At 43.0% G+C, this 19,231-nt stretch overlaps 1 protein-coding gene across 2 annotated transcripts in view; it reads left to right on the top strand.

The window, feature by feature from the left end:
• Nucleotides 1-6,131, top strand: part of LOC137422946 (formin-binding protein 1-like) — an 80,062-nt gene extending 73,931 nt beyond the window's left edge. For both annotated transcript variants that reach the window (XM_068109625.2, XM_068109626.2), the window contains 3 exons: nt 2,342-2,446; nt 2,580-2,716; nt 4,877-6,131. In XM_068109625.2, coding sequence (XP_067965726.2) covers nt 2,342-2,446; nt 2,580-2,716; nt 4,877-5,055 — 421 coding nt within the window. In that variant the 3' untranslated portion in view covers nt 5,056-6,131. The remainder of the gene's footprint in view (nt 1-2,341; nt 2,447-2,579; nt 2,717-4,876) is intronic.
• Nucleotides 6,132-19,231: the final 13,100 nt, after the last annotated feature.

Below are 19,231 nucleotides of genomic sequence, written 5' to 3'. Positions count from 1 at the left end.
GTGGGAGTGCATCAGGGGTCGGTACTAAGTCCACAACTATTTGTAGCTGTGATGTAGGTGCTGACTTGGAATGTAAAGGAGGGTTTACCGTGGGAGTTGTTGTATGCAGAGTGATCTGGTGTTGATTGCGGAAAGTATGGATGGACTGAAGGAGAAGATGAACAAGTGGAAGGAATGTATGGAGACAAAAGGTCTGAAGGTGAATATTGGAAAAACGAAGGTGATGTCAAGTGGTAAAGCATGTGTTGAGGTGGAAAGAACTGGGAAGTGGCCGTGTGCTGTGTGCAGGAAGGGTGTCGGAGTGAACTCCATTCAATGTACAATGTGCGCTGAGTGGGTTCATCAAGAATGTAGTGGTCTGAGAGGGTCATTAACCAGTGTGGCAGCTACATTCAAGTACAAGGTGTGCACAGAGGGAGCTGCAGATGGGGGAAATGTTGAGTTGGATCTTGGAGACGGCATGAAGCTGAAAGGTGTGACAACATTTTGCTACCTAGGAGACATGCTGAATGGAGAAGGTGGATAAGACTCGACAACGGTTGCTAGAGTGAGATGTGCGTGGAAGAAGTTTTGGGAACTGAATGGCGTGCTGACGAGGAGGGGAGTGTCGTTGAAGCTGAAGCGAAAGGTGTATGCTGCATGTGTGAGAAGTGTTATGATTTATGGGAGCGAGACATGGGTAATGAACGTAGAGCAGCAACGAAGGCTGGAAAGGGTGGAAATGCGAATGGTTCGGTGGATGTGCGGAGTATCGTTGAGAGAGAGGAAGACAAATGATGAATTGCGAAAGATGATGGGAATAGAGCCTGTGATGGATGCTGTGAAGAGAAACAGGTTGAGATGGTTTGGTCATGTGTTGAGGAAGGATGAAAGTGACTGGTTGAGAAGAGTGATGGAAATTAATGTAGAAGGAAGTAGAGGACAGGGAAGACTGAGAAAGACTTGGTTAAAGATGGTGGAAGAAGAAATGCGGGCAAGGGGGTTAACAAGGGGAGATGCAGAAAATAGGGCAAAATTTTGTTGTTGTTGTCTACCTGACTCTACATATCACAACTCCACCGACATAACAATATTAACAGTAGGGCAACAGGTGGATATACAACAAGCAGGAGGGGAGGAAACACTGCAGCCTGGAAGTTGAGGATTTTGGTGAAATAATGTTGATGGAGTACCCACTTGTAGACCTTTGGGGAAGAGTGTGCTTGAACTACATACACATACAGTTCTACAAACTGAAGTAGTTCTTAAAAACATGAATTAGGACACAGGGGAATGAGAGCTTTGGTTGCAACATGGTGCGGTTTTGTTCCAAACCCATCAGCTATACAACCTAAACGTCACTTAAAGTTCCTCCTTCATAACTGCAGCCATAATTATCGTCGCTCAGCATAATTTCCCCGTTTTGTTTTGCAGTAGATAATTTTGGACGTATTATTGTATCATATTGTAGCGTCTGACAGTTCCGTTAGCACAGACCGTCTGTGCTGTGGGTACAACCCCACCATGAGTGACCGAAACGATGTTGGATGTTACCGTACTGCGTTCAGATTACCAAGTCTACAATCCCCAAGAACTGCCTAATTAATATCCGAACCTGGCGGTGTCCACGCAGGAAGGCAAGTAAATGGGAAAACGCTTCTTATAATAAAAAGGGGGTTCATGTACAAAGGAAATATGAGGATTAAGGAAGGACATGATGATCCATAACCAATGGTACAAATCTGGCAGTCAAAGAACACGATAAAAGGGGAAGCAACACACAATCTTAGACGCAATGAAAATAAGGCCTAACCCGCTAATGGCGCCAACAATACCATTTTCATGCAGTGAAGTAGAACAGGTGAGGACTTCAGGCTGGCACGAGCAGGTTGTGGCCATGCAGGTTGGTGCGGCACTGGCAAAGTGTGGCTTGGGGCATGATGGCAACGAGGGATGATTGCGAGCTGTCCGATCTCTGTAATACGTCCTCGGGCAGCGACCAAACTAAGAGAGAGGAGAGATGTTGCCTCTCCAAAGGTCTGACTGCAATTGTCGCAGGGTCATGGTCGTCATTCAGGCTGCCATGCACTGTAGGGCAGACTCTCAAATAAATTGCTCCGCCCTCACTCAGGGATCTACAGCTGACTTTACCACCATGGCTTGTGGTACGCTGGCCAAACTGTTCATAATATGTACAATGGAAAGTGTGTAGCATTTTCTCGTGTCCTTTTTTGTCGGTCCTTCACCTTGCCTCATCTGACACAGCACGTTTTACACGATACAATCTTTATGTTTGTGACTTGAATTGGGCAGTTTGATACTCTGTGTCTAAAGGATTCATCGAGGTGGCATTGGTTTCCAGGCACGGTGCTGTGACGAGTTTGAGCGATAAGCTCGTTCCGGGAGGGCACGGTGCTGTGACGAGTTTGAGCGATAAGCTCGTTCCGGGAAGTGCATCAAACGATCTGTAAGCTCCTTCAACGAACAATCTCGGCTTTAACATTTTACATCCAAATTGCTTTGGATTGTTTTTAGAATGCTACGGTGTTGGCAATTTTACCACGATGTATCGTTTTTCCCATTTCTTTCATTGCTTGCAGTGGAAAGGAGATGTCACCTGCTTCTCACTACGACGATCAATTTGATGATGAATTTGATGACGATATCGAGGAAGCCCCAACAACAGGCACAGCATTGGGGAATGGCCAACAGTGCCGTGCTCTATACCCGTTCAATGGTATGCTTTGGGATTATCTTTCGCTCCCCATTGACTTTATACCTAGTTAATCTTTTCTTTGTTGAAACCAATAACAGCTCACGCTCTATCTTCGTTTGACTTGCTTCTCCATCTAGTCTTCCTTCATTATTTATCAACCTGGCACTTACCACAATAGTGGACATTATAAATGACAAATAACACTGTGATTGCAAGGAATTAATTAAAGAAAGACTTATTTTGTCTTGCTCTCAATTTTTCTATCACCATCAAGGCTTTTGTGCCAGTCATAACAACAACAACAACAACAACAACAACAGGCATTTTAAGGCCATTTTCCCTGCTAGAGTGGGGGTTACCCTTGCGGGCCCCATGACAATCTTCTCCATTTTGCCCTATTTTCTGTATCTCCCCTTGTTAACCCCCTTGCCCACATTTCTTCTTCCACCACCTTTAGCCAAGTCTTTCTCGGTCTTCCCCGTCCTCTACTTCCTTCTACATTCATTTGCATCACTCTTCTCAACCTGTCACTTTCATCCTTCCTCAACACATGACCAAACCATCTCAACCTGTTTCTCCTCACAGCATCAATCACAGGCTCTATTCCCATCATCTTTCACAATTCATCATTTGTCTTCCTCTCTCTCAACGATACTCCACACATCCACCGAACCATTCGCATTTCCACCCTTTCCAGCCTTCGTTGCTGCTCCACGTTAATTACCCATGTCTCGGTCCCATAAATCATCAATCGTAAAGTATCATAATAATCATAATATAGTCATAATAATATATCATAAATCATAATATATCATAATAATCACCCAGTCATTGAGAAACATTAAAGAGCAATTCAACACAAGTTAACAAATATGATAAAATAAATGCACTAACTGACTCCTGTCTCGGCTAATTAATCAATCCTCCTACGAGGTTTTGGAACGAGCTCCCTCTCCCTTCCCCCTTCCTCCACCCCTCTTCCTGCCTGCCCCCTAACTAGCGATACTAGTTGACGGTGCCTTCAGTTTTGAATATGGAGGTTCCCAACCACAGGCTGTTTTTTTTTCCTTGTACACCGCTCCTTTCCTATTCCATCTCCAGGCGCTGCATTACGTCATCGCTGGGCGCCGAAGGGGAGTACTCAGTTATCACTCCGTTTGTTTGTTTGGTTATTTATTTGTTTGTTTGTTTTTATTTTTCCGGGAGATATCTCAGCCATCCTTTGAGCGAGGAAGCTAACATTTCGGCACAACAGTGAGCACGTGCTTTGGCAAAAACAGCATTTAAATTTTTTTTTTGATTAATCAATTAATTGATTAATTATTTGATTATTTTGAATTATTAAGTATTTATTTATTTCCTTTCTCATCTGGGCAATATCTCAGGCAACCTTTGAGCTAGGAAGTTGGTATTTGGACAGGACAATGACCAGGTGATTTGGCTGTAAAGGATATTTTTGATTTATTCGTTAATCAATTAATTTAATTATTTAATTATTTCATTAATTACCCACTTGATTAATTTTCAAAAAGTTACAGATTCGGATGAAACTGTCGTGATTTAGGTATTCTATTAGCCAAGTTATTAATAATTTAATTATTTTACAATTATTATTTATTTGTTTTCGTTATTAATCACTTATTTATTTCCTTTCTCATCTGGGCAATATCTCAGGTACCTTTTGATTTGGGCAGCTGATATTTGGACATGACGGTGACCAAGTGATTTGGCTATAAAGGGTATTTTGATTTATTGATTAATCAATTGATCAATTCTTTGTTTATTTTCCATTAAGTTTATTATTTAATTAAAATTCAAAAAATTTGCAGATTCAGATGAAACACTGGTGGTTTAGGTATGCTATTAGCCAATTGGTTAAGAAATTAATGATTTTATGATTATTATTTCTTTATTTATTTTAATTACGTAATTCATTATTGTACACCGCTCCCTCCCAATTCTGTCTCCATGTGCTGCATGGTGGAGAAGTATGCACACCATGTCTCCATGTGCCAAGCACCGAAGGCACGCCGGCAGTGTCGTGCGCTGGAGGATGTTATTTATTTATTTGGCATGGGGGCGGTTACTTTGAATGTATCTTTACTTGTTTATTTTTTTATGTATATGCTCTAGTGCATTGTCATTGTCCAAGTCCATCATTGCTTCCCATTTACATTCCAGGAGAGGCGTCCGACTCTCTATCCATGAAGGAGGATGAATGTTTCATGGTGCTGAATGTGGACTCTGGTGATGGTTGGACATGTGTGAGCAGAGGTGAAGAGCAGGGCTATGTTCCAACTTCATACCTGGAACCTCTTCCCCAGCAACCAGATGCTGAAACTGCAGTCACTTACATATGATTTGATGTGAAAACTTTTTCTCAAATGACCTGTTCAAACATGCCCTGTCATTTGAGTAGGCCACCTTTGATTGATACATGTACATATATACAAAGCCACTTGCCACCACAAAGTGCCAAATTTCCCCTTTTAGCATTTCTACCTTAAAATACCTACTACTCTGTAACGGGCAATGCTACATCGCCACCTGCAGTTTGTTCCAAGATCTTGATCTTGTATCGTATTTCTTGGCTTGGTTCAAGGCCATGTTCTTTGGCGACCTATTATTATCTTCATAACACGACACACCTGCTTCCCCAGCAGAAGTAGCAATTCGTGCTCAGATCGCCACAGTACAGAACAAAGCTGAGGTTGTGGAGGGATAGTTGCAGGTGTGCATACTTCTTCTTTTTCTTCTTTGGTAAACCTCATATTGCAGCAAAATGTATTGGTGGCATCTTGCTATTGTGCTCTCTCTCTCTCTCTCTCTCTCTCTCTCTCTCTCTCTCTCTCTCTCTCTCTCTCTTTCTCTCTTTCTCTCTTTCTCTCTTTCTCTCTTTCTCTCTTTCTCTCTCGATGCAGGTAAAGGCTTTGGTGCAATTTGTGTAATTTCAAGGAAACGCTGAAGTCAAAGTGAACTCGGTTTTTATTTTTGAGCACTGTGCTTATGTACCTTTAATATTTTTTCCCTCTTTACAATGTCAGATTTTATTTCAAACAAGTCGGCGCCATTTTTAAGAAAAAATTAACTTTAATAGATGCCTCTCCCATTTATTCAAATTGATGAATGAATTCTCAGATAATGTTAATCTTTTTTTAACCTGTGGTCAATTCTATGACCCAATGTTAGATGTCATTGTAATTGACATTGATAATTGAAATTACAATGACAAAAGTTGTAATTTCTAATCCGTACATCGTGCTTCTTGCCATTTTTGGTGTGAAATGTCACGTCTGCTCGAGGGTGAATCTTGCGAAAGTACCGTCCGTCTTTCAGCCGCTTGTGTATGACTGTTGGTGCTATCGATGTTTATCTCTTGCCGTGTTACCAAGAAGACAAATTCTGATGGATAATGAATAAAAAGCCAGTCTGCTTCCTTTTGATGAAATAAATTGCATTCTCTGGCAGAGTATTGTTGTATTTGTAGCTTTAGATTGCCTTTTGATTCTTGAAAACATTCATGAGACGATTGAGACTTCTGCAAACTCAAACGTGAGGTCTTCACTTAATTGTGACCTTTCACCATCATGTAGATATTTCTGACTCTTCACTGTTGGTGCAAAAATTGTAGGTGGTGTTGTGATGAATGTACAGAAATTTGGCCATGGTCAAGGGCGGCGATCGCGAATGGGTTCGGGGGCATGTCCCCCCCCCCCCCAAATTTATGGTTGGGGGGACGCAAATGGCGATGTCCCCCCCTCCCAATATTTTTGCCTTTCCACCTTCACAGTAAGTGCAAATGGGCCTTATTTATGGCCCGTCCGCTGCACAGAGTGAGACGCTCGGGTTTTTAAAATCGCTTCAATGTTTATTTATTAATTTTATCTGCTTGCATTTTGAGATTCTTTTTACATTTGAGCTTTTGTCATCAAATTTTCAACAAACCTTTATTATGAGAATATGGAGAACACATTAATAAATCTGACAATTTTAAAGCTGTTTTCGTCATGTTTAGCAGATGTAGGAAAACGAGGAAGAGTGAGTACAAAGTGGAGGCCCCACCAATTACTTATCCCTCTATGTAGATTTTTCCAATTGAAAGGAGAAAACCACAAAAAATTACCTCAAAGGAAATAGATTCCTCAATTTAGCCCCCCCCACCCCTACATCTCCCCCAATCGTCCCCCTCCTCTCCCCCCCCCCCTCCCCCTCTCCCCCCCCTCCAATTTAGCCCAATCGTCCCCCCAAAACGTGCAAAGGCCATGGTGCGAACCTATAAGGTCTCTACCCTTCTGACCATTGAGATATATCTCCCTGAGAGCAGCTTCGGTTGCGGCCTACATATTACAGATCCCCCAAAAATGGTGAAAATTAACCCTGTTTCATTATATTAGTTTTATCACTTCTCAAGCACCTCTACTCTGTCTTGGTTTATTTATTTCCTCTCCATAATTCTCCAGACAACATATGTACATTATCTTCCTGTTCACTTTAAAATGATGCAGACACTGAATAGACAAACCAGAACAGCGATTCCAAGGGATTTGATTCTATTTGAGGTGAAACTCTTACCAAATATCTTGGAAGTCGTCGTCATTTTATATGTAGTCTCCAGAAGGGAGGCCCTGCCATCTCCAGGCCCTGCCATCGAGACCCGTATACATCTCTTTAGGCCTAGAGTTTGACAGTGGATTTGAGTATAGGATACCCCTAGCTTCAAGAATCTACTAGGTGGAAGTCTGAAATTTGTAGCATAAGCCGGAAAACGGCCATTTTCCAAGATGGCCGCCATGGGGTCATTGCCAAACAAGCACCACATGTAAGTTTTGATAAAAATGTAGTAGAGGGATGATTTTGGTGTCTATTTTCAGGTTTTCAGGTATGTCCAACTCAGTGGTGCCATCAAAAAATATTTTAGATGTTGCCTAGTTACCAAAATCCAAGATGGCTGCCACCCAAAGTTCATAAATCATGAAAACTAGTATAACTTTTGATAGAAACATCGTAGATGGATCATTTTTGTGTCTGTTTCTAGGTTTTCAGGTATGCCCAACTCAGTGGTGCCATTAAAAAATATTTTAGATGTTGCCTAGTTACCAAAATCCAAGATGGCCACCACCCAAAGTCCATAAAGGACGAAAACTTGTATAACTTTTCATAGAAATGTAGTGGATGGATCATGTATGTGTCTATTTCTAGGTTTTCATGTATGCCCAACACCGTAGTGCTATCAAAAAAACATTTTGTATGTTGCGGGAGGGCGGTATTTTTAACAAAAATTTGGATGACTTCCTTTAGAATAAATAGGAGGGAAGAAACAACAACAACACACTTAACCAGAAGTGAAAAATCACTGATAAGGGACCTGATATAATGCATGCATAACATAATTTAAGGTATTTATATCGATAGTATTTCAACAATTTGACATAACATTTCATCTTTTGAGTGTTTATATCATATTTTAAAGGAAAATTGACACATTTACATATTATCGCCCATCCCAAATTGTTAAAAATAATGGTCAATGCCGTGAGAAAATTTCAATGCGGCAGTACATGCTAAGCAGATTTATGATTTTATACGGCCTAAAATAGTTTTAAATTACCCTATTAATTAAGCCCATTACAAAAAATAAAAAGCATCACCAAATGGTGACAAACCCAGTTCCCTCCCCAGTGACTGCCTATGCTACAGTGCATAAGGGACTTCAGAATTTCCAGTGTCCGCCAGCAACTTATTCCATCTCAGTCTCTGATGCCTGTATTCTGTGATGAAGGTGTATTTCATACTGTGGCTGACATCATGATGGCTGAACCAAATGCATTCTCTGATGTTCATGGCATGATGGGTATGTTCCATTGGGTCAAGATCCTGCTGAAGTGTGCTGGGCGGTACCTGAGAGGTCGGGAATTGAGGATGCTCTCATTGAGACAGAAGTGTTTGGTAATCGGACCTTGAACTCGGTCTTGGAAGGTAGTCATTATGTTCGCTCCTTTTTAGGAATCATGATGGTTTTGGATCTGATCAGCTCACTGGCATGGGAGGCATTCTGGCAATGGCTGATGCAACATGGTCACGAGGTCAATGATGATAAAATGACATGTGCACATGAGATGCAGAGGGCTCTGTGTGAGAAGAAAAGGTCAGAAAGGACGTTTGCAGAGCTTTTTGAGAAATCTTCAGAGCTTCTGGAACAATTTTAGAACTTTCTCAATGAGTGTTGTGCGAAATCTGAGGTGTGCAAATACTTGCAATTGTTTCAACACATAGCTAATGTCATAAAGCATGCCGTTGCAGCCGATCGAGAGGGAAACTTTCCTCTTCACATGGCTACTGTGGAAGCATCCCTTCCGATCTTCCGGGAGTGCGATTGTCTCAATTACCTCCGCTATGGCACATTCTATCTGGAATCAACAAAACTCCTAGAAGCAACTCATCCTGACGTTTTTCGGCGGTTCATGAGTAGTCAGTTTGTCGTGAAGGATCAAGCTGCTGGCTATTTCAATGCTGTTGCTTCAGATATGAAGCTGGAACAATCAATACAGAGATCATCAAAGAGTGATGGTGGTATTGTTGGTCAGACAAGAAATCTGGCAATCATGGTTGAGTGGCAACTTATATTCCATGAAATTCTTCTTATCTCAAACAATTTCAGGGAGATGATGAATGATGTGTCAATGAATCACAGCGAATCAAGAGTTCATCCATCATGAACTCACTGGTCGCAAAGCTGATCAGCTCAACAGAAATGTAGCAAGACTTCTTGAGTATGTAAGAGATAGAGGCAATAGTCTAGTAGGAAGACTAGGTCCCCCTGCACCCCCCGGAGATATACTTCTAATCAGTGTTTCTAGATTGGAAAAACTGTGTAGAAAATGACTAGCTATGGCCCCAAGCTGAAAAAATGTCCCACATACCATTTTTATGCAAATTACTGCTGCCATTATCAAAAAAAGACTAGGTCCCCCTGCACCCCCCGGAGATATACTTCTAATCAGTGTTTCTAGATTGGAAAAAATGTGTAGAAAATGACTAGCTATGGCCCCAAGCTGAAAAAATGTCCCACATACCATTTTTATGCAAATTACTGCTGCCATTATCAAAAAAACGATTTTTGACATATCTCAGCCAATATTGCAGATAATTGAAAAATGAAGGTGTCTAGACCCATGTTTTGAAGGGCATAGATCATGATAGAACTATTCATAACATGATTACATGTGTCTATGGTATACTAGTATGCTAATTAGTGCTTTATTTACAAAATAATCACAGTTTTACGAAATAATAGACTCATATTAAGGTCCGTCTACACAGACGTTAACACAAAGTTTTATTTTTCTAAATACCCTGTGAAATTCACCGAATGCCCTGTGAAACCTGGGATTCTTCTCCAGCTTTTTCAAGGGCCCGACTTTTCCCTTCCCTTTGAAGGCACTGGTGCAGTCTTCTCCGCTGAACACATAGTACCCCAGGAGAGTGGCACAGTAGTCCTCTCCCAGGGATTCTGCCAGCTCAGAGACGTTGACAAGTTGGCGATGCTTCCCTGACCCTGTATCCAGGTACACCGTCAGCTTGATGTTGTGGGCATGGTGGAGCAGGATCAGGAGGATGTCTGTGTCCGGTGTTCTGACTACAGCGTTCTTGTATCCGATGGTAGCAGCATGATGGAGGTACAGAACCACCCTGGTATCAGTCTCTTCCTGGTTGCTGTAGATCGTGGGGAGTTCACGTACCTCGACCTGAAACACAAAAAGGCACCGCATTTCAATCACCAGTCACTGCCAGTTTCAGTATATCTCCGGGGGGTGCAGGGGGACCTAGTCTTTTTTTGATAATGGCAGCAGTAATTTGCATAAAAATGGTATGTGGGACATTTTTTCAGCTTGGGGCCATAGCTAGTCATTTTCTACACATTTTTTCCAATCTAGAAACACTGATTAGATGTATATCTCCGGGGGGTGCAGGGGGACCTAGTCTTTTTTTGATAATGGCAGCAGTAATTTGCATAAAAATGGTATGTGGGCATTTTTTCAGCTTGGGGCCATAGCTAGTCATTTTCTACACATTTTTTCCAATCTAGAAACACTGATTAGAAGTATATCTCCGGGGGGTGCAGGGGGACCTAGTCTTCCTACTAGACTACAATCCTTACATCATCGAGGTTCCAGTTGTCAAGCTCCACAACCTCATAACAAAGCAGCTGACAGATGATGAAGTAGCAGTGCGGCTGCTTCAGATACAAACAAATGGAGATCGATTGGTCAGGGAATTCCGGAAGGAGCGGTTTCTGCAGAAGACGAAAAAGCTCTCCTTCACCATATCAAAAAGAAACCTGCCACAAATGGACTACAAAGCTCCCTCAGAAACAACTACTTCTTCTGTTACAGTTTCCCCCACAATGATGGCAGCAGCTCAGCGTGACATTGAGATTGTGAAAGAGCGGGGCATGGCACTCAACTGTATCTATGGCCATGATATCCTCCCCATTTCAGCAATATTTGAAGGTGACCTCCCCTCCAAACCAAACAAGAGTGCACTGATTGCTGATCTTGAGAAATATCTAATGGATGATGACATGCATTTTCCTGGGGGAGACTTTTCCGTTATCATAGACTTCTTGTCTAAAATTCGGTCATTTCCTAACTTAGGATCCTTCGGAACATTCAGAAATGCAATTAGCTGTGTCCTATCTGCAGGCCACTCAATTTGCTCCAGGACCAGCCTCCATGTTGTATTTGACAGTTACCTTGAGTCATCAATTAAAGCTGGAGAAAGGCTACGTCGTGCTGGAGGAGTTGGGTCTGTTGACCTCACTGAACTCACTGCAGATGTCCCAGTACCACAGCAACTTGACAAGTTCTGGACATCACCAACCAACAAAACCAAGCTGCAGCAGCTTGCTTACCAGCTGGCATCAACACCCAAGCTCATCAAGCTGACTGTTGTGCTCAGTGGATGCATCATGGATGAAGAAGTTGTGCCAGCACAGTTGCTCCATTCAGGGAGGTCATCATCACCACCATCTGCTGAAAACTTCAAACCTATTAAAGCATTAACATGTAATGTGGAGGAAGCTGATGATCGGCTAGTTCTTCACTGTGCATGGGAAGTGGATCGGGGGACGAATCGGCTGCTTGTGATCTCAAATGACACAGACACAGTAGTGCGTTTACTACACTTTATCCCTCAAATGCGAGAGAGGGGACTTCAAGAGTTGTGGGTAGAGTTTGGCTCTGGGGAGCGCAGGTGTCATCTACCACTACATATTCTTGCAGATAAATTGGGAGTAGTACTGTGCAGAGTTATAATGAAGGCTTATATCCTAACAGGTGATGATGCGCTCAGCAAGATTGGAACCAAACATGCATCTCTCTTATTTGAACCACAGAAGTACCTGGCCAATTTTGCGGAGTCCAATCAGTTAACTGAAGAGGTTATGAAGAAAGCGGAGGAGTATCTCGTTCATGTGTGGGCAGGTGCAAAGTCCAAGACAGCATGTCAGACCTTCAATCAGCTTCGAGTGGAGTGCCACATTCGTGCTACAACACCAGAGCCCCTACAGTTGCTACCCCCTACCTCAAGTGTCATCCATGGCCATATTCACAGAGCTTTCTTTGTTGTGCGTAAAGTCATGTGCCTTCTTGATGACAACCACTTGACTCTAGATCCAACAAACTATTGCTGGTCATTTGATAATGACATTCTCTTGCCTTCCAAATGTTTGAATCCGTTACCACATGGGAAGCTCATCATCTGCAAATGCATGGGAAAGTGTGATACAAAGCGATGTCAATGTAACAAGGCTGGTCTAATTTGTGTGAATTTTTGCCACAGACAACAAGGTTCTGTGTGCCAAACTAAGGAGGCAGCAGCCAGTGATTCTAATGTAGTTAGTAATATAGTCATTTACTAGATAGTAATGTAGATACATGTAGTGTAGTACATTACACCTTGCCGTTGATCCACCATTGGGATGTGACATTTTTATTTTATTTATTTTCAGTAAAAATGTTAAGTAATTGGACCATCATTTTCTTCTTATTCATTCATTGACTGCAGAACATTTGTTACACCACTGGGGAGCATTAATTAATTTTTGTGCTATGTCATATTAATTTGCCATATTTCCTCCTCATTTTTTAATTAAAGTTATGGTCAAGATTTTGATGGGAATATTTTAGACCTTAATAAATTTTTACTATTCCTCAATAAAACATTGTGTGTTCCTTACTTATTTGACTGATCTTTGATTTTGGTCATTTCTATAAAAAATTTCATGATTGATGAATTTAGGTGGTGAACATGTTGGGTTTTGGTGATGAGGCAACATCTAAAATATTTTTTTATGGCACCACTGAGTTGGACATACCTGAAAACCTAGAAACAGACACAAAAATGATCCATCTACTATGTGTCTATCAAAAGTTATACTAGTGTTCATGATTTATGAACTTTGGGTGGCAGCCATCTTGGATTTTGGTAACTAGGCAACATCTAAAATATTTTTTGATGGCACCACTGAGTTGGACATACCTGAAAACCTGAAAATAGACGCTAAAATCATCCCTCTACTACATTTATATCAAAACTTATATGTGGTTCTTGTTTGGCAATGGCCCCATGGAGGCCATCTTGGAAAATGGCCGTTTTCCGGCTTATGCTACAAATTTCAGACTTCCACCTAGTAGATTCTTGAAGCTAGGGGTATCCTATACTCAAATCCACTGTCAAACTCTAGGCCTAAAGAGATGTATACGGGTCTCTATGGCAGGGCCAGGACTAGGAGCTCATCTGCCATTTTCCAGGTGTTGTTTTTAGTCCGGGCAGGGTGTCACATTCACTCTCCCTACTAGTAAAGCCAGTGAGGGATGTTGGTGTAGTTGCCGACAACCGGATCATGCTGCGGGTTACATGTTACCAGTGGCAGTCTCAAAAGACTGACCTGACGTGACGTCATTGAGAGATGTCTCATGCTCTTCCCGCTCTTGATTACAGCTGTAACTTGTGACTTCCGGTGATAACTCACCTCTTCCGGAAAGACACCGGACATACAGCACGCACACTGACGAATTGCCCTTCATACAAAACACCAAGATGACAGTTCATAGTTCGGCTCAGATTGAATCCCAGGTTAGACAGCCCAGAGGGAAGTGCACATACATCTAGGCTAGAGTCCCTGTATAAAGAGAGTTGCGCCATGCGCTGACCCGAGATTTCTGGTCACGTGATTTCGTGGCGCCATTTTGTGTCTAACTTCACCGTGCGTGAACGTCAGCTTGGTACGGGAATGTTGTTTATTGCCAAACAAAATGACTGGTTGTTCTGCTTTTGGTTGTTCAAACCAATCTGGGAAATATAAGATGTATAGATTTCCAGGTGATAAAGTCAGAAGACAAATTTGGGAAGCGAAAGTCAGACGAAAGAGCTGGAAAGCGATCGACTCCTCGAGACTCTGCCAGGTAGGCCCACGCCGCTTGATGATCGATGTTCAAAAGCAATTCTATCTGCTCGGTTTTTTTTGGGTTGTCTGTCCGTTGAAAACCCTTTTAAAGGGAAGTGATTTGTGTTTGTTTATAATCTTCAAGGAGCTGACCAAAAATGCATTTCCGTGGGAAGAACCCTGCTCAATCTTTTTCGGGTAGTCCTAGCGGACCGCATATTGTCATTGATTGATGAAATGTCCCGGTACAGTGACATTGCCTGGTCTGCGGTTGGGTAGTCTGCGGGCAATGTCACTGTACTTTTTCAGAGGGAATTAATTTTGATTTTATAGGGGTGGGAAACCCATGGTCCGTTTTGTTTTCAGTTGTCTGTCCGTCCATTCAAAACTTATTCCGAGGCAAGTTATTTTTTTGGTTTAAAATCTTTAGCCTAATCGGCAATCATAAAAGCAATTTTAGGGGGGGGGACCTGCTCAATTTTTTTGCGGGTTGTGCAGCCATCCATACGTCCAAAATTTGACGAGTTATTGTTTGCTTTGTACAGTGCTCATGCGTCTTGTGGCATATTTGCTCAAATATTTCCCACCCCGGGATTTATGGCCAAATTGTAGTGATGGAAGATTTTGCACATTGGACAATCCCTATATATTTAACCTGGTGACAGCTATCGTTCCCAAAACATACAATATCGTTGCCGGTGTGTATAAGCCTATATATAAGCCTATATGTGTATGTATAAGCCTATATGTGCCTATCACACCCTATATAAGCCCACACTCCTTTCTAAAAGTTATTAAAATTCAGAGAACGACAGCATTGGTTTGTCTTACTTATAATGTTAGCTCTTATATGCAGTGTTGGCTTGTAATATGCATTGCCATACCACTTTTAATATCACCACACAGCTCTTTTTCACGGCAATAGCTGAGTTTTTGACAAAACAAATATCACCTGTATGTAATAATAAGACTAAATATGTGTAGCAAATTTTTTTTTAGCAGGTTTAGAATATATCACCCCATATCGCGAATGTACATGTATATCTAATCCGACACACTTAGACACAAAATGGCGTCCAAATTTGAGTTGCCACAACTCTCTATGTACAGGGACTCTACTCTGATTCTCGCAAGAAGTTGAAAAGATAAATTGTGTCGCAGCTTGATAAGCGTAACAAAAAGCTGTTCACGTAAAGGCAAATTAGTTTCTCATTTTTGGCACGAATGAACACAGAAAAATCAAAAGCTGGAAGAAAACTGACCAATTCATTCCCGTCATCATATGACACGCTTCGTCCTCTCCTTCAACAGAGGTTGAAGATATTGTACTGGTGTTGATTCGGTTTTCAAGGGATGCGACCTGTCTTGAAGCATTGTCTCGTTCACTTCTAAGGTTGTCCATTTGTGTGTGGAGCCTCTCTCGTTCTGAAGGCTCATAGGGCTGCTGCAATCCAAGTGCAGATGGCTCATGGAGTGGAACTATATATATCACGATATCTCAAAATGTTATGGACAGATTCGGACGAAACTTATTGGACAGGTAGAGTATGTGAGAGGAACGAATTAATTCGATTTTTGTGAAGATCCGGATCCGGATACAGGAATTATTGCTTTGAGAAGCATTACAGTTTTCTTCTCAAAGGACGATTTATCAAAGTTGGGGTGTGAAGAGAATGACAGAGATCTGTAATCTGGTGGTGAAAGAAGGCCGCATTCCAGTGGATTGGGAACTGAGTAACCTCGTCCCTCTATACAAGGGGAAAGGTGACCCTCTGGAGTGTGGCTCGTACCGAGCGATAAAGTTATTGGAGCATGGAATGAAGGTATTGGAAAGGGTGTTGGAGAGGAGGATAAGGAAGAAGGTGAAGATTGACGAATTGCAGTTTGGATTTATGCCAGGAAGAGGAACGACAGACGCACTTTTTATTGTGAGGCAGTTGCAGGAGAAGTACATGGAGAAGAGGAGGAAGTTGTTTCTTGGGTTTGTTGATCTGGAGAAAGCATTCGATCGGGTTCCACGCAAAGTATTGACATGGGATACAGGAATTATTACAAAATTCCTGTATTCAAATTGAGTTTGAATGCTGGAGAAAGCATTCGATAGGGTTCCACGCAAAGTATTGACATGGGCATTGAGGAAGTTAGGAGTGGAGGAATGGTTGATCAGAGTAGTGATGGCAATGTACAATAGAGCGCGCACAGCTGTAAGGACGAAGGACGGGAACGATAAAGTTGTTAAATGCAAATTGAGTTTGAGGTGAAGGTGAGAGTGCATCAGGGGTCGGTACTGAGTCCACTACTATTTGTAGCTGTGATGGAGGTGCTGGCTCAGAACGTAAAGGAGGGTTTACCATGGGAGTTGTTGTATGCAGATGATCTGGTGTTGATTGCGGAAAGTATGGATGGACTGAAGGAAACGATGAACAAGTGGAAGGAATGTATGGAGACAAAAGGTCTGAAGGTGAATATCGCAAAGACGAAGGTGATGGCAAGTGGTAAAGCATGTGGTGAGGTGGAAAGAACTGGGAAGTGGCCCTGTGCTGTGTGTAGGAAGGGTGGCGGAGTGAACTCCATTCAATGTACAATGTGCGCTGAGTGGGTTCATCAAAAATGTAGCGGTCTGAGAGGGTATGCAGATGAGGGGCGCGTTGTACTTCTTTTAGGAGGGCGGGTTGTCGTTGGAGGTATTGACTTCTATAGGGTTGGTTTTCTAAGGCTTATATCAAAATATTAACTGATATCAAATAAGTCTTTTAAGGTGAAAGCGCGATGACGTCACCACGTCACGCGGCACGAATGCGCGCTTGTGTCGTTGGAGGTATTGACTTCTATAGGGTTGGTTTTCTAAGGCTTATATCAAAATATTAACTTATATCAAATAAGTCTTTTAAGGTGAAAGCGCGATGACGTCACGCGGCCTTGCCTAGATGTAGGCCGCACCTCATTTTGTCGAATAAAGTGGTATTCGGGTGGTTCCGGTATTTGGGACCGCAGGGACGGAAAGTGCAGGTACGGGGTGTCAGGCACTCCCCAGCCGGCCTGCTCTGAAGGTTCGGATCGGGACACCGGGATTCATTCCGGTCGCCCAGTCGGCCCGGAGGTGGGGGTGCGGGGCCTGTCACGGAACGTCAAAACAAACGGCCTGCCGGGGCCGCCCAAAAGTCGGGCGTGAGGGGCACGTCCACTAATGGAACGCCTCTCGCTTCCCAGATCGAGGGCCACGTGGTCAGGAGAACCTCGTCCCTTCTGGTTGCCTTGCCGTCCCACCGTGAGCGCCGGTCAGGGTGTACTTCAAACTAAGCTTAAGTGTCAAGTGTTAAGTTCCTCCTTGCCCTTGCAAGGGAAAGGCTAGGGTCAAGCTCTCCCAAATTTCCAAACACTATAAATTGGACGTCTCAAATTAATTAATTAATTAATTTGTTAATACATCTCAGTCGCCCACGACCTCTCCAGCGCGGGCGTCGAACCAGTTCATTTCCGATGCGACCGGGCCGAGTATCGGCCCGGCCGTGGCCGAAGCCGTTGATTCCGCCGTAGCACGCTAACGCGTAGGCTCGTGCGTCCCTGGTCCGCCAGGGCTCCGCGGGTGTCCTACCGTGCCTGGCGCCGCTATTCTCTCAACTTCCGGGAGTAGGTGTCGGTGCCCGGGGACAGATTTCGCTGTCTAAACATGGTAGCGCTAGGCCAGTGGGACCGCCGGGACCCACGTGCACTCACACGTTGTTATGCGCGTGGGCGGCAGTATCAGACCGGGGCGCCCAAACGTGCCTCGCGCCCAAACGCTCCCCGGCCAAAGTTCATCCTGATGCACCCACATTGTGCGGACAAACCCCACCAAGTCGAGGGCCACGTGGTCAGGAGAACCTCGTCCCTTCTGGTCACACTGTGCCTATCGGCAGGCCTCGAAGACCGAAATCGTGACTATGTCACCCTAAAAGGGAACCAGTGTGGCAGCTACATTCAAATGTAAGTTGTGCACAGAGGGAGCTGCAGATGGAGGAAATGTTGAGTTGGATCTTGGAGACGGCGTGAAGCTGGAAGGTGTGAAAACATTTTGCTACCTCGGAGACATGCTGAATGGAGAAGGTGGATCAGACTCGGCAACGGTTGCTAGAGTGAGATGTGCATGGAAGAAGTTTCGGGAACTGAGTGGTGTGCTGATGAGGAGGGGAGTGTCGTTGAAGCTGAAGGGAAAGGTGTATGCTGCATGTGCGAGAAGTGTTATGATTTATGGGAGCGAGACATGGGTAATGAACGTAGAGCAGCAACGAAGGCTGGAAAGGGTGGAAATGCGAATGGTTCGGTGGATGTGCAGAGTATCGTTGAGAGAGAGGAAGACAAATGATGAATTGCGAAAGATGATGGGAATAGAGCCTGTGATGGATGCTGTGAAGAGAAACAGGTTGAGATGGTTTGGTCATGTGTTGAGGAAGGATGAAAGTGACTGGTTGAGAAGAGTGATGGAAATGAATCTAGAAGGAAGTAGAGGACGGGGAAGACCGAGAAAGACTTGGCTAAAGATGGTGGAAGAAGAAATGCGGGCAAGGGGGTTAACAAGGAGAGATGCAGAAAATAGGGCAAGAAGGAGAAGATTGTCATGGGGACCGCAAGGCTAACCCCCGCTCTAGCGGGGAAAATGGGCTTAAAATGCATGTTGTTGTTTTTGTTTCTCAAAGGGTTCATGCTATCGTTGAATAAATGTTACAGTTCGATCCATTTCATTAAGCTCCAAGTCCTGCTTCTTCTTCTTCAATTCTAATAAAAGGGCTTATATAATAGGCATCTTTAAGATTACGCAACATAAATATTTGTTCCAAGTAATTACATTATTAGTTTTCTAACCGTGCCATTTTTATTACTCTACAGCAGCAGGAACTGCTAAAACTCAAAGTTGTGCTTCTTCTTCTTCTTTACATGACACACACATAAGGGTCTCCTTTTAATAATATCGTTGCATTCTGGCCTTAAATTTACCCAACTATTTCGACATTTTTCGTTTCAATTAAAAGAAAATCAGCAATGAAAATGTAATCTTCCTATGGAATCGCCTTTATTTAAATTTTACTTAGAAAAATCATAAACGATAAACC

This window comes from Myxine glutinosa, chromosome 3 (assembly GCF_964187855.1).
Source record: "Myxine glutinosa chromosome 3, kmMyxGlut1.1, whole genome shotgun sequence".
Lineage (NCBI taxonomy): Eukaryota > Metazoa > Chordata > Myxini > Myxiniformes > Myxinidae > Myxine > Myxine glutinosa.
Note: the sequence above shows the minus strand (reverse complement) of the source record. Positions and strands in the feature narration are given on the sequence as shown.